This window comes from Pan paniscus, chromosome 8, assembly GCF_029289425.2.
Source record: "Pan paniscus chromosome 8, NHGRI_mPanPan1-v2.0_pri, whole genome shotgun sequence".
Classification (NCBI taxonomy): Eukaryota; Metazoa; Chordata; class Mammalia; order Primates; family Hominidae; genus Pan; species Pan paniscus.
The window spans coordinates 45,331,901-45,345,444 of NC_073257.2; the positions used below are offsets into that span (position 1 = coordinate 45,331,901).

The 13,544-nt window shown below is 40.2% G+C and overlaps 1 protein-coding gene across 1 annotated transcript in view; it reads left to right on the plus strand.

The window, feature by feature from the left end:
* The window catches only part of CCDC7 (coiled-coil domain containing 7), a 424,140-nt gene that overhangs the window by 235,768 nt on the left and 174,828 nt on the right, over positions 1 to 13,544 (plus strand). The window contains exons 25-26 of the mRNA XM_055092614.2: positions 444 to 554; positions 6,252 to 6,365. Of these exons, the coding sequence (XP_054948589.1) occupies positions 444 to 554; positions 6,252 to 6,365 (225 nt within the window). The remainder of the gene's footprint in view (positions 1 to 443; positions 555 to 6,251; positions 6,366 to 13,544) is intronic.

Below are 13,544 nucleotides of genomic sequence, written 5' to 3' on the forward strand. Positions count from 1 at the left end.
GTATGTACAGTTTTTTGGACCACATTATAGCCCATAGTTGATATTGTCATAGTTTATATGCTTTACTCAACAGATCGATGCTTGTACATTTAGGTGGTTTTGAGTATTTGCAATTATGCTGTAATGAATAATTTGGTGCATATGCATTTTCATTGTTTGGTCTATGAATACGTATTAATTGAAAATATAAAAAACCTAAGAAAGCCAGAGACTAAGATAAAACATATTCAAAGTACAGGAATACTGATATGGTGAGGTAGTTTCAACACACACCCATTGAAACTCTTCTCACCATTTTCATAGTAGATATAGCATTATGGTAATTTATTCATAACTTTACAAAAATGAGAGAAAATGCCACTGCACATTTGTAAATTTGAAATCTACAGATTTCAAATGGATTTATTTGTAATTTAGCAGACTAAACGCATCTTTTTCTGTAGCTCCTGATAAAGAACCAAATGAAAATCTTATACTTAGGCATCAAGACTCAATGTCAAAATCAGAAATGCAAGTGAAGGAACAAAGAACTCTCAAAGGGCAAAGAATTATTAGTAAGTATAAGAAGTAAAGATAACTTTAAATTATTTAAAAGTAAGTTCATCCGAAGGTATTTTTGCTTTGATTCACAAAAGTTTTACACTTTGACTAAAATGTGAATACCCTACCATAATTAAAGAAAAAAGTGAAAAATATTGATACATTTTGGTTGAGAGATTTCTGGCCCTTAGATTATTTCATGACCACAGGACACACAGTATCCCCCAAGGCTTTACAACAAATGTATAATTGTCTTTCCAAAGTAGTGTGCCTTTCAGCCAACTGAAAGTAATTATGGGCCCAAAAACTTAATGGGCACCTCTCACCTGTGGCCTTCTTCCATAGGCACCAATCAGCAAAGATATTGCTAAGATCTGCAACTCAAAACAGCAAATGGGGATCATAATAACCTAGGGAAAGGTAACCTAGGACACCTGTTTAAGGGACTCTAGGGCATCCTTTTGGTCATGGCCCCACTGAAATGAAACAGAATTTCTGGTAACCCCATAGATGAATGAATGTCATCAAGGATCGCACATAGGGAAAATGAGAGTGTATTTATCCAAACAGTTCCAGTAACTGCTGGGCTTGTGTTTTTTTTTGAGACAGGGTCTCACTTTCTTGCCCAGACTGGAGTGCAGTGGCCCGATCTTGGCTCACTGCAACCTCCGCCTCCCGGGCTCAAGTGATTTTCCTGCCTCAGCCTCCTGAGTAGCTGAGATTATAGGCACACACCACCACGTCTGCCTAATTTTTGTATTTTTAGTAGAGACAGGGTTTCACCATGTTGGCCAGGCTGGTCTCGAACTCGTGACCTCAAATGATCCACCCGCCTCGGCCTCCCAAAGTGCTGGCATTGCAGGTGTGAGCCGTTGCACCTAGCCTGGGCTTATTTTTATTTGTTAGACCAGAAAGGATCAAAGCTTGGTAGTCTCCTCTGGAATGAGATGTCACCCCTTAGAAATCAATCCTAGGCATTTCATCCAGGTACTAAGTAACTGTATCTTGTCTGAACTAATGGCCCAGTTAAGAGCCACTGGTGAGTCATTAGAGCATCCAGTCCTTTTGGGAGATGTCCTTGCTTGAGTCCACTTAAATGATATAATCAATATAATGAAAGGCTAGTCCTCCCCTTGGAACCAGGCCATTTAGAGGTCATTATGCATTGATAACAGATATTAGAGCAGTTTGGTAGCCTTGTGGAAGGATATTAGTTATGTTTTCCAACTTATCCTATATAAGGTTAAACTGAACATCTAAGTGAAAAAAAGATATGGACAGGCATTTGAGGTGTCAGTTGTTGCAAACAAGTTCTCTCAGTTTGGAAAATATCCTGTATGACAACTATAGTCACTTGTGTCTTTGGTGCCCAGGGCTGTAATATAGCATTGGACCAGCAAAATCATTTGAGTCATTATGCACCTGAGGGTGTGTACAAGATCTACTTAGTTATTGAATGGAGAAATAGTCTCATAGAGAACTTTTGCTTCATTAAGCTCAACAAATGACAACAGCCTTTCTGTTTCTTCCTAGGAAGCTATTCTGGGAAACAAAGGTGCTAGGTGCTGTTAATCTGGATATTTACATTCTTCCATATGCCCCACTAAAATGACCTTAAATGCCTCAGTTTCCATCAGGGACTGGGATGAATGCAAGTGGGGGTTCACATAGAAAATACATCTATACCAACAATACATTTGGTGGGGGAGGGGAATAAAATGGAGTTTTGCAGTTGTCCGAAAGGATACTCTCATGGTAGTGTTTGACCAAGGGTCATTTTGGTGGTGTCCTCAGATGCAAAACCAGACAGCATTACTTCTTTTCCCCAGTTCCTGGTGTCAGAGGTTGTGGGGATCACAGCCACCTGTGCACCAGTATCCTAATGGCCCTAGAAATGCAATTTCTTCCCACCTTCCCTTTAAATTCTGACCTTACAGTACATTCTCAGATTACCACTGGTAACATAGGGATCTTGGCCTAACTCTTAATTTTCTTTATTTTCGAGAGCATGAAGTTTGAGCAAAAGTAGTGGAGGGTTCTCTGATTGATTTCAATATCACTGGGAGGTGCAAAGGGAAGAGCACTTTTATTAGTCATGGGGTCATCGCATTCTGGATTTAGTGAGGCCGTGTGTTGGTACCCATGGCGCACTACCTGGCCAGGAGGTTCTTGGTGAAAAGTCCATCAGTGTCCTACTTCAGATTCCATCATTGATTAACTAGACTCAGATATTTCTTGGGGAGAGCCCTTAACTAGATCACCCAGGAATGGGTGCCAAATTACCATTTTTAGGTCACACTGTTCACTGGTCACACATTGCTATCTTGGTGGTAGATGCTTTTTCTATGCCCAGAAATTTGTCAGTTAAGATCTGAATTGTGCCACAAATTAATTGATGTTATCTTATAAGGAGGTTTAATTGAGCTAGTAAAGGCTATGAAATGAAACTAGACATCTAAATCTGGTTAAATCTTGTCATTACTCTCCTCACTCCATCAGTGATCTTAGAGACAGCGGAGTGGCTCAAGGGCCATTATAGCCTCTGCAGATGAAGGCCGAAACATGTTTTCCAGTAGCAGGGAACACAACTGTCCTCACTCCATCAGTGACCTTAGAGACAGCGGAGTGCCTCAAGGGGCCATTGTACCCTCTGCAGATGATGGCCCAAACATGTTTTCCAGTAGCAGGGAACATGTCATGGGTGGGCAATCCTGTCAGAGCCAAAAATAGTACCCAAATGAGGAAGGAGAGGGTTTCAGATGTTCACATCATTCGTCCCCCTTTCCTCCACTTCCTTAGGCAATATGGGCACTGTCAAGATTCTCTTAAGGAGGCATTCTGTAGTGATAAGCTCCACAATATGCCCCTTTCACTCCCTAAGTTAAACAAGATTATTGCTTTATTGTGAAGGCACACTACCCACGTCTCTTAGTTGCTGGGCAAAATGATCATCAGGACTCTGCGTTGTTTTTCATTAAAGCATGAGTCTCAATAACTGACTGCATTACAGGCTGTCCACCATTTTTAGGGGAGTGCCTAGGGCTAAGAATAGTCATTAGGTACAACTCAGTGTGCAGAGTCTCCAACTTTTTTGAGCCCATTGACTTAGGACCAGGAGCAATAACCACAAAATTGCTTCCCTAGCTTTCTCAGAGCCCATCTGCTGGATTTTTCAATTGACTCATTGGATATCTTGGTATGTGAATCAGAGGATAAAGAGACTATTGTTCCATGTCAGAATTGAAAAGCTCATGTAAATAATACATTAGCATTCTAGAAAACCGCATGATGTCTGCTGGCACTTTCTAAGAGATGATTGATTGACATGACTGGCAGAGTGCCCTGTGGGATGTTGAGTCTCTTGCAATTGATCCAGTAACCTCCCCATCCCCCTTCCACTGAGAGTGTCCTGCAGGCTCACTAGCACCTACCAAAGTGTTCCTTTCAGAAAGGCTTTGTGCTTCATTGACCACCCTGCTCTTTGTGGTAGTTTGTTAGAAACAGAAATGCCAGTTTTTGAGTTGGTCTATTAAGATAACATGCCAAACTCAAAGTAACAATTAACCTCATTCACTTACTAGCATATTAAAAGCCATAGCCTAGATAGAGGCAGGTCCCCAGCTCTACCAGTGTCCCATTTTACCCCACAGAAAAGCACTTAGCAAGGGTCAGATGCATCAGTGTAGACTGTGTGAGTGGGCATGGGATGGGGTTGTCTCATGGTGGAAGGAGTCCCAAACAAGAAGCTATTTTCCATTTTATGGACCCTGAGGCTGAGTTAGCTGGAGCTCTGAACCACATGAATACCTTTAGCTATTTGCTCCCTATTCTAATTCCTCTCAAATTGAGTTCAGATTGCTTAACACATACTAGAACAACAACTAAAAAGATTTCATGATTTGTTTACACTCCACCTCCACCTCTCATGTCCAATAGTGAGGGTTTATGTCAAATACTATATTGATGAGTTATTGCTTTTATTTTTTCTTCAATGATTTCATTTCATTATTTCCTTTTAATTTTCACCCCACCTTCTTTTCCTTGTTGATTTAATTTTGTTTTTGAAATTTGTAGGACATGAAACTACTTTTGAAAGTAAAACAATATATATGCAAAAAGTTATACTTAGAGGAGTATATTTTCTTCCCCAGTCCTCTCCCTCATTTTGTAGGTAACCAATAACATTGTTTCTTATATCTTTCCTCTGCTTCTTTTTGTAAAGATAACTATCTCTCTATTTCCTTCTCTATTTTTTTTTCTCATTTCTTCATCTTCCTTCCCCAAAGATGGCATTCAAGTTTTCCCCTTTGTAGGTATTTTTTTCCTTCACATTATTCTTTGAAATCCCTTCAGGTCAATTTATAGACATGTTTAATTTGTTTTACAGTTACACTTACAGTTGTTTGTACCACATTATTTACCATAAGTACTATACCATAGTGTGTGGTACAGCACGTCCTTGAATAACATCATTTTGTTCAACATTGTTTGATTATAATGTTAATAAGAAAAAAAAATTGATTCCTAGCCAGGCACGTGGTCTGGAGTTAGCACATTCTCCCTGTGTCTGCATGAATTTTCTCCAGGTGCTCCAATTTCCTCCCACATTCCAAAGATATGTATGTTAGGTAAATTAATGTGTCTAAATGGTCCCTGTCTGAGTGAGTGTGGGTATGTGTCTGAGTGCGCCCTGATATGGCATGGCATTCTGTCGAGGGCTGGTTCCCCCCTTGTGCTCTGAGCTGCTAGGATATGTTCCAACCACCTGCAACCCTTAACTGGAATAAGTAGGCTGCAAAACATGTGAATGAATGAATGAATACAAATTATTATAAAATAAAAATTCATATACAATAATTATACAAATACAGACAATAAACAATGCAGTACAAAAGCACTCTGTAAGCCACCATATTTGTGATTGCTTTTAAATTTTATGATGGGGGAGATGCTCCTTACAATTTTGCTTTGCTTTTGATTTATTCCTTTGAATAAATCAAGAAGTTTATTCCTCGACTTAACTCACCACCAGTATGACAACCATCATTCACTGATTAACCACAAATTGGGTAAATAATTGTCACTTGTTTTTATTATTTTTTCTTAAATCTATGTATAGCTCACATTTATTTTAGTGTTTACTATTAGAAGTGTTTTGGGTCTTTATTTAGAAGTTTGTGATGTTTTTGTTACAAAAAAAATACTGTAAAAACTTAACTCTTGTTTATGTCAATTTGCCTATGGTAAAATGGGTTTCATTATGTGTCATTTTGCTTAAGGTCACAGTTTCCAAGATTCTATCAATGACATTACGTGAGGACTTACTGGATATACATGTCTCAGTTTATTCAACCAGTCTCCTCTGCTTGAAAGTTTATGTAGTTTTGACTATTTTGCAATTACATATATGCTATAATAAATAACATTGTACCTATTTCTGTGAATATGTATTAACCTAAAGTATAAATAACATAAGGAAACTAGTGACTAATATATATCAGATGCCTAGAAATGTTATGAAATAATGAGCTTCACCACACACCCATTAAAAATGTTCTTATAGTAGTCATGTCACATCTGGATTTATGATAATTTACTTACAAATTTATCAAAATGAGAAAATTTTTCTACACAATTACAAGTTTGAAATCTAGAGATTTCACAGTAGGTCTGTTTTTCCATTAAGAGACTAAATGCATCTCCTTATGTAGCTCATGATGAAGAACCAGGCAAAAATCTTGTGCTTGAACATCAAGATTCAGTGTCAAAACTGGAAATGCAAATTGAAAAAACCAAAAAACTTCCTAGAGAGAAAAGACATAGTAGTAAGTATAATAATTACAGATAACTTAAAAATTTTTAAGTTAATCTCATTAGATCATTTTTCTTTGGTTCATGACTATGTAGTTGAGCATATAGTTTATGGAAATTTTATACTTTACAGTGTGAATACCTTAAAATAACTAGGGAACAAAAGCCATATAATATTTGGTTGGAATTTCTGGTCTTAAGATTATTTTATGGCATGCTGATGTGCTCGGTGTCCACCAAATCCAATAAAAATCATTAGTCTATCAAAGGGTGTTTGCTTTCAGCCAACTGTAGGAGATTATGAGTCCAAGTGTTCAACAGGAACCTTGGGACATGTGGCAGTATCCTTCTGTCATAGACTCTAATTGGCAAACAGAGAGATTGGTGAGATGTGTAACTCAAATGACAAAATGTATCAGAGAAGGCCAAGGGGAAAAACGGCCTATGTGGTCACTGGAAGGTCTCCAGAACATCCTGTCTTTAGGCTTCACCTAAGGGTAAAGGTCTTATTGGTAACCTGATAGATGGTGTCATGAAGATGCCCGTTAAGGGAATGTGAGAGCTCTAGTCTGGGCTTTCCTTTTACTTGTTGGGGCTAAGAGTGACTAAAGCTGAGAGTGACCTAGCCCTTGCCGGGTAGTGTTTTTGTCTGGGCCCAGACAAAATGAATATAGTGGAAGGCCAGTGCTTCATCTGGGAGTGTTGCTGTTTTCACGTCACAGCCTTGAGGAGGACATTAAAGGTGTAATGCAGCCCATTTAATGTAAGGCGGACTGATCTTGATCATCTTTGTGGACAAGGATGCCGAAAAGGGCATTTACAATGTCAGTTGCTTTAAAGCTATTTCCCTCATCTTGGGTAGTAGCCTCTGTGATAGTCATAGTATCAGGTAACAGCAGTGCCAAAGACAGAACTATGGCATGAGCCACCAATAGTCAATTATTTTCCAGGCACACAATGCCTTAAGCAAAAGGCCAGATGGTGAACTTTGGCTTCCTTAAGCACAGCAATGAAGACTTTTTTTTTTAATCCCCAAGACAGTTGATAGTGTTTTTAAGAGACAAAGACACTAGCTGCTGGTAGTCTGGCGGGTTTAGTCTTCCATATACCCCACTAAAATGGTCCTAATTGCAACAATTCGCCTCAGGGACTGGGGGTGAATACAGTCAGGGGTAGACATAGACAATATGTCATAACAATAACCCATTCAGTAATGGGTTCCATAATGATGGAAGTATGTAGTGGCTTGAAGAGACCTACCTGTAGTCAGATCAGGATGTTGGTGGTGGTGGCCTCCAACTGAAAACCAGAGAACCTTATCTGTTTCCTCCTCATTCTCATGCCAGGGATTTTGGGGATCACAGTCGCCTGTGCACTATTATGCAAAAGGCCCAAGAAATGAAATTCTCCATGTCCACTTTGAACTTTAACTTTGATATAGGGCCTCCATTCCTCACTGGGGACATAGGGACATTGGCCATGTCATAGTCTTGTTTTCTGTTTTTTTTTTTTAAGCCAAAAGATTTGCATAAAAATTGGCAGGGCTCTCTAATTCATTTCAAAATTCAATGGTAGAAGAGGAGAGCAGCATTTGTATTAGTTATAGGGGCCAGCACTGGGCAGAACCTAGGAGGCCGCCATTGAGCCCAAAATGGCACACTACCACCAAACCATGAGTTCCCTGGTGAAGAGCCCATTAATCTCCTTTTGTGAGTCCTTATTGTTGGGTAACCAAACCTAGAGATCTCTTTGGTGAGGCCCTTACCTAGATCATTGAGAAGTGTGTGCCCAATGACTATTTTTATGTTGCTGTCTGTGATGATCTCTTTTTGCTTTTTTGTAGCAGTTGCTTCTTCCATGCTGAGGAATTTGACATGTATAGGCCATTGCTTACAGTATCACAATAAATGAAAAAAATTATGATCTAGATCAGTGGTCCTCAACCTTTTTCACACCAGAGAAAGTGAACAAAATTAACATTTTTTGCATGGACCAGGGCTGAGGTGGGGGGTGGTTTTGGGATGATTCAAGTGCATTACATTTATTATGCACTTTATTTATATTATTATTACATTGTAAATATGTAATGAAATAATTATACACCATAATGTAGAATGAGCGGGAGCCCTGAGCTTGTTTTCCTGCAATTAGATGGTCCCATGTGAGGCATGAAGACAGTGACAGATCATCAGGCATTAGATTCTCATAAAGAACACACAACCTGGAACCACCCAAGATGGCCGAATAGGAACAGCTCCAGGCTACAGCTCCTAGCATGAGCGACCCAGAAGATGGGTGATTTCTGCATTTCCAACTGAGGTACCGAGTTCATCTCACTGGGACTGGTTGGACAGTGGGTGCAGCCCACGGAGTGTGAGCCAAAATGGCAGGACATCGCCTCACCCAGGAAGCACTAGGGGTCAGGGAATCCCTTTCTTAGTTAAGGGAAGCCATGACAGATGGTACCTGGAAAATCAGGACACTCCCGCCTTAATACAGTGCTTTTCCAATGGTCTTAGCAAAAGGCACACCAGGAGATTATATCCTGCGCCTCGCTTGGCGGGTCCCACACCCATGGAGCCTTGCTCACTGCTAGCACAGCAATCCGAGATCAAACTGAGAGGTGGCAGCGAGGATGGGGGAGGGGCATCTGCCATTGCTGAGGCTTGACTAGGTAAACAAAGCAACTAGGAAGCTCGAACTAGGTGGAGCCCACCGCAACTCAACAAGGCCTGCCTGCCTGTGTAGACTCCACCTCTGGGGACAGGGCATAGCTGAACAAAAGGCAGCGGAAACTTCTGCAGACTTAAACGTCCCTGTCTGACAGCTTTGAAGACAGCAGTGGTTCTCCCTGCATGGAGTTTGAGATCTGAGAATGGACAGACTGCTTCCTAAAGTGGGTCCCTGACCCCCCAGTAGCCTAACTGGGAGACATCTCCCAGTAGGGGCTGACTGACACCTCAAACAGCTGGCAGCCCCTCTGAGACAAAGCTTCCAGAGGAAGGATCAGGCAGCAACCTTTGCTCTTCTGCAATATTTGCTGTTCTGCAGCCTCCACTGGTGATACCCAGGCAAACAGGGTCTGGAGTGGACCTCCAGCAAGCTCTAGCAGACCTACAGCTAAGGGTCCTGACTGTTAGAAGAAAAACTAACAGACAGAAAGGAATGGCATCAATATCAACAAAAACAACATCCACACCAAAACCCATTTGTAGGTCACCATCATCAAAGACTAAAGGTAGATAAAACCACAAAGATGGGGAGAAACCAGAGCAGAAAAGTTGAAAATTCTAAACACCAGAGTGCCTCTTCTCCTCCAAAGGATTGCAGGTCCTTGCCAGCATCAGAAGAAAGCTGGACGGAGAATGACTTTGATGAGTTGAGAGAAGTAGACTTCAGAAGATCGGTAATAATAAACTTCTCTGAGCTAAAGGAGGATGCTCAAACCCATTGCAAGGAAGCTAAAAACCTTGAAAAAAAGATTAGAAGACTGGCTAACTAGAATAAACAGCATAGAGAAGACCTTAAATGACCTGATGGAGCTGAAAACCATGGCACGAGAACTATGTGATGCATGCACAAGCTTCAGTAGCCAATTCAATCAAGTGGAAGAAAGGGTATCAGTGATTGAAGATCAAATGAATGAAATGAAGTGAGAAGAGAAGTTTAGAGAAAAAAAGAGTAAAAAGAAATGAACAAATCCTCGAAGAAATATGGGACTATGTGAAAAGACCAAATCTGCGTTTGATTGGTGTACCTGAAAGTGGCAGGGAGAATGGAACCAAGTTGGAAAACACTATTCAGGATATTATGCAGGAGAACTTCCCCAACCTAGCAAGGCAGGCCAACATTCAAATTCAGGAAACACAGAGAACGCCACAAAGTTACTCCTCGAGAAGAGCATCTCCAAGACACATAATTGTCAGATTCACCAAGGTTGAAATGAAGGGAAAAATGTTAAGGGCAGCCGGAGAGAAAGTTCGGGTTAACCACAAAGGGAAGCCCATCAGACTAACAGCTGATCTCTCAGCAGAAACTGTACAAGCCAGAAGAGAGTGGGGGCCAGTATTAAACATTCTTTTTTTATTATTATACTTTAAGTTTTAGGGTACATGTGTACAACGTGCAGGTTTGTTACATATTTATACGTGTACCATGTATGTGTTCTGCACCCATTAACTCATCATTTAACATTAGGTATATCTCCTAATGCTATCCCTCCCCCCTCCCCCCACCCCATGACAGGCCTGGTGTGTGATGTTCCCCTTCCTGTGTCCATGTGTTCTCATTGTTCAATTCCCACCTATGAGTGAGAACATGTGGTGTTTGGTTTTTTGTCCTTGCCATAGTTTGCTGAGAATGATGGTTTCCAGCTTCATCTATGTCCCTACAAAGGACATGAACTCATCCTTTTTTATGGCTGCATAGTATTCCATAGTGTATATGTGCCACATTTTCTTCATCCAGTCTATCATTGTTGGACATTTGGGTTGGTTCCAAGTCTTTGCTATTGTGAATAGTGCCGCAATAAACATACGTGTGCATGTGTCTTTATAGCAGCATGATTTATAATCCTTTGGGTATATACCCAGTAATGGGAGTGCTGGGTCAAATGGTATTTCTAGTTCTAGATCCCTGAGGAATCACCACACTGACATCCACAATGGTTGAACTAGTTTACAGTCCCACCAGCAGTGTAAAAGTGTTCCTATTTCTATACATCCTCTCCAGCACGTGTTGTCTCCTGACTTTTTAATGATCGTCATTCTAACTGGTGTGAGATGGTATCTCATTGTGGTTTTGATTTGCATTTCTCTGATGGCCAGTGATGATGAGCATTTTTTAATTTGTCTGTTGACTGCGTAAATGTCTTCTTTTGAGAAGTATCTGTTCATATCCTATGCCCACTTGTTGATAGGGTTGTTTGTTTTTTTCTTGTAAATTTGTTTGAGTTCATTGTAGATTCTGGATATTAGCCCTTTGTCAGATGAGTAGATTGCAAAGATTATCTCCCATTCTGTAGGTTGCCTGTTCACTCTGATGGTAGTTTCTTTTGCTGTGCAGAAGCTCTTTAATTTAATTAGATCCCATTTGTCAATTTTGGTTTTGTTGCCATTGCTTTTGGTGTTTTAGACATGAAGTCCTTGCCCATGCCTATGTCCTGAATGGTATCGCCTAGGTTTTCTTCTAGGGTTTTTATGGTTTTAGGTCTAAGATTTAAGTCTTTAATCGATCTTGAATTAATTTTTGTATAAGGTGTAAGGAAGGGATCCAGATTCAGCTTTCTACATATGGCTAGCCAGTTTTCCCAGCACCATTTATTAAATAGGGAATCCTTTCCCCATTGCTTGTTTTTGTCAGGTTTGTCAAAGATCAGATAGTTGTGGATATGTGGCATTATTTCTGAGGGCTCTGTTCTGTTCCATTGGTCTATATCTCTGTTTTGGTACCAGTACTATGCTCTTTTGGTTACTGTAGCCTTGTAGTATAGTTTGAAGTCAGGTAGCGTGATGCCTCCAGCTTTGTTCTTTTGGCTTAGGATAGACTTGGCGATGCGGGCTCTTTTTTGGTTTCATATGGACTTTAAAGTAGTTTTCTCCAATTCTGTGAAGAAAGTCGTCGGTAGCTTGATGGGGATGGCATTGAATCTATAAGTTACCTTGGGGAATATGGCCATTTTCACAATATTGATTCTTCCTATCCATGAGCATGGAATGGTCTTCCATTTGTTTATGTCCTCTTTTATTTCATTGAGCAGTGGTTTGTAGTTCTCCTTGAAGAGGTCCTTCACATCCCTTGTAAGTTGGATTCCTAGGTATTTTATTTTCTTTGAAGCAAATGGGAATGGGAATTCACTCATGATTTGGCTCTCTGTTTGTCTGTTATTGGTGTATAAGAATGCTTGTGAGTTTTGCACATTGATTTTGTGTCCTGAGACTTTGCTGAAGTTGCTTATCAGCTTAAGGAGATTTTGGGCTGAGACGATGGGGTTTTCTAGACATACAAGGATGTCATCTGCAAACAGGGACAGTATGACTTCCTCTTTTCCTAATTGAATATCCTTTATTTCCTTCTCTTGCCTGATTGCCCTGGTCAGAACATCCAACACTATGTTGGATAGGAGTGGTGAGAGAGGGCATCCCTGTCTTGTGCCAGTTTTCAAAGGGAATGCTTCCCGTTTTTGTCCATTCAGTATGATATTGGCTGTGGATTTGTCCTAGATAGCTCTTATTATTTTGAGATATGTCCCGTCAATACCTAATTTATTGAGAGTTTTTAGCATGAAAGGTTGTTGAATTTTGTCAAAGGCCTTTTCTTCATCTATTGAGATAATCATGTGGTTTGATTTGCGTATGTTGAACCAGCCTTGCATCCCAGGGATGAAGCCCACTTGATCATGGTGGATAAGCTTTCTGATGTGCTGCTGGATTCAGTTTGCCAGTATTTTATTGAGGATTTTTACATCCATGTTCATCAGGGATATTGGTCTAAAATTCTCTTTTTTGGTTGTGTGTCTGCCAGGCTTTGGTATCAGGATGATGCTGGCCTCATAAAATGAGTTGGGGAGGATTCCCTCTTTTTCTACTGATTGGAATAATTTCACAAGGAATGGTATCAGCTCCTCTTTGTACCTCTGGTAGAATTCGGCTGTGAATCCGTCTGGTCCTGGACTTTTTTAGGTTGGTAGGCTACTAATTATTGCCTCAATTTCAGAGCCTGTTATTGGTCTATTCAGAGATTCAACTTCTTCCTGGTTTAGTCTTGGGAGGGTGTATGTGTTGAGGAATTTATCCATTTCTTCTAGATTTTCTAGTTTATTTGCATAGAGGTGTTTATAGTATTCTCTGATGGTAGTTTGTATTTCTGCGGGATCGGTGGTGATATCCCCTTTATCATTTTTTATTGCATCTGTTTGATTCTTCTCTCTTCTTTATTAGTCTTGCTCTAGCGGTCTGTCAATTTTGTTGATCTTTTCAAAAAACCAGCTCCTGGCTTCATTGATTTTTTTGAGGGTTTTTTGTGTCTCTATTTCCTTCAGTTTTGCTGTGATCTTAGTTATTTCTTGCCTTCTGCAAGCTTTTGAATGTGTTTGCTCTTGCTTTTCTAGTTCTTTTAATTGTGATGTTAGGGTGTCAATTTTAGATTTTTCCTGCTTTCTCTTGTGGGCATTTAGTGCTATAAATTTCCCTCTA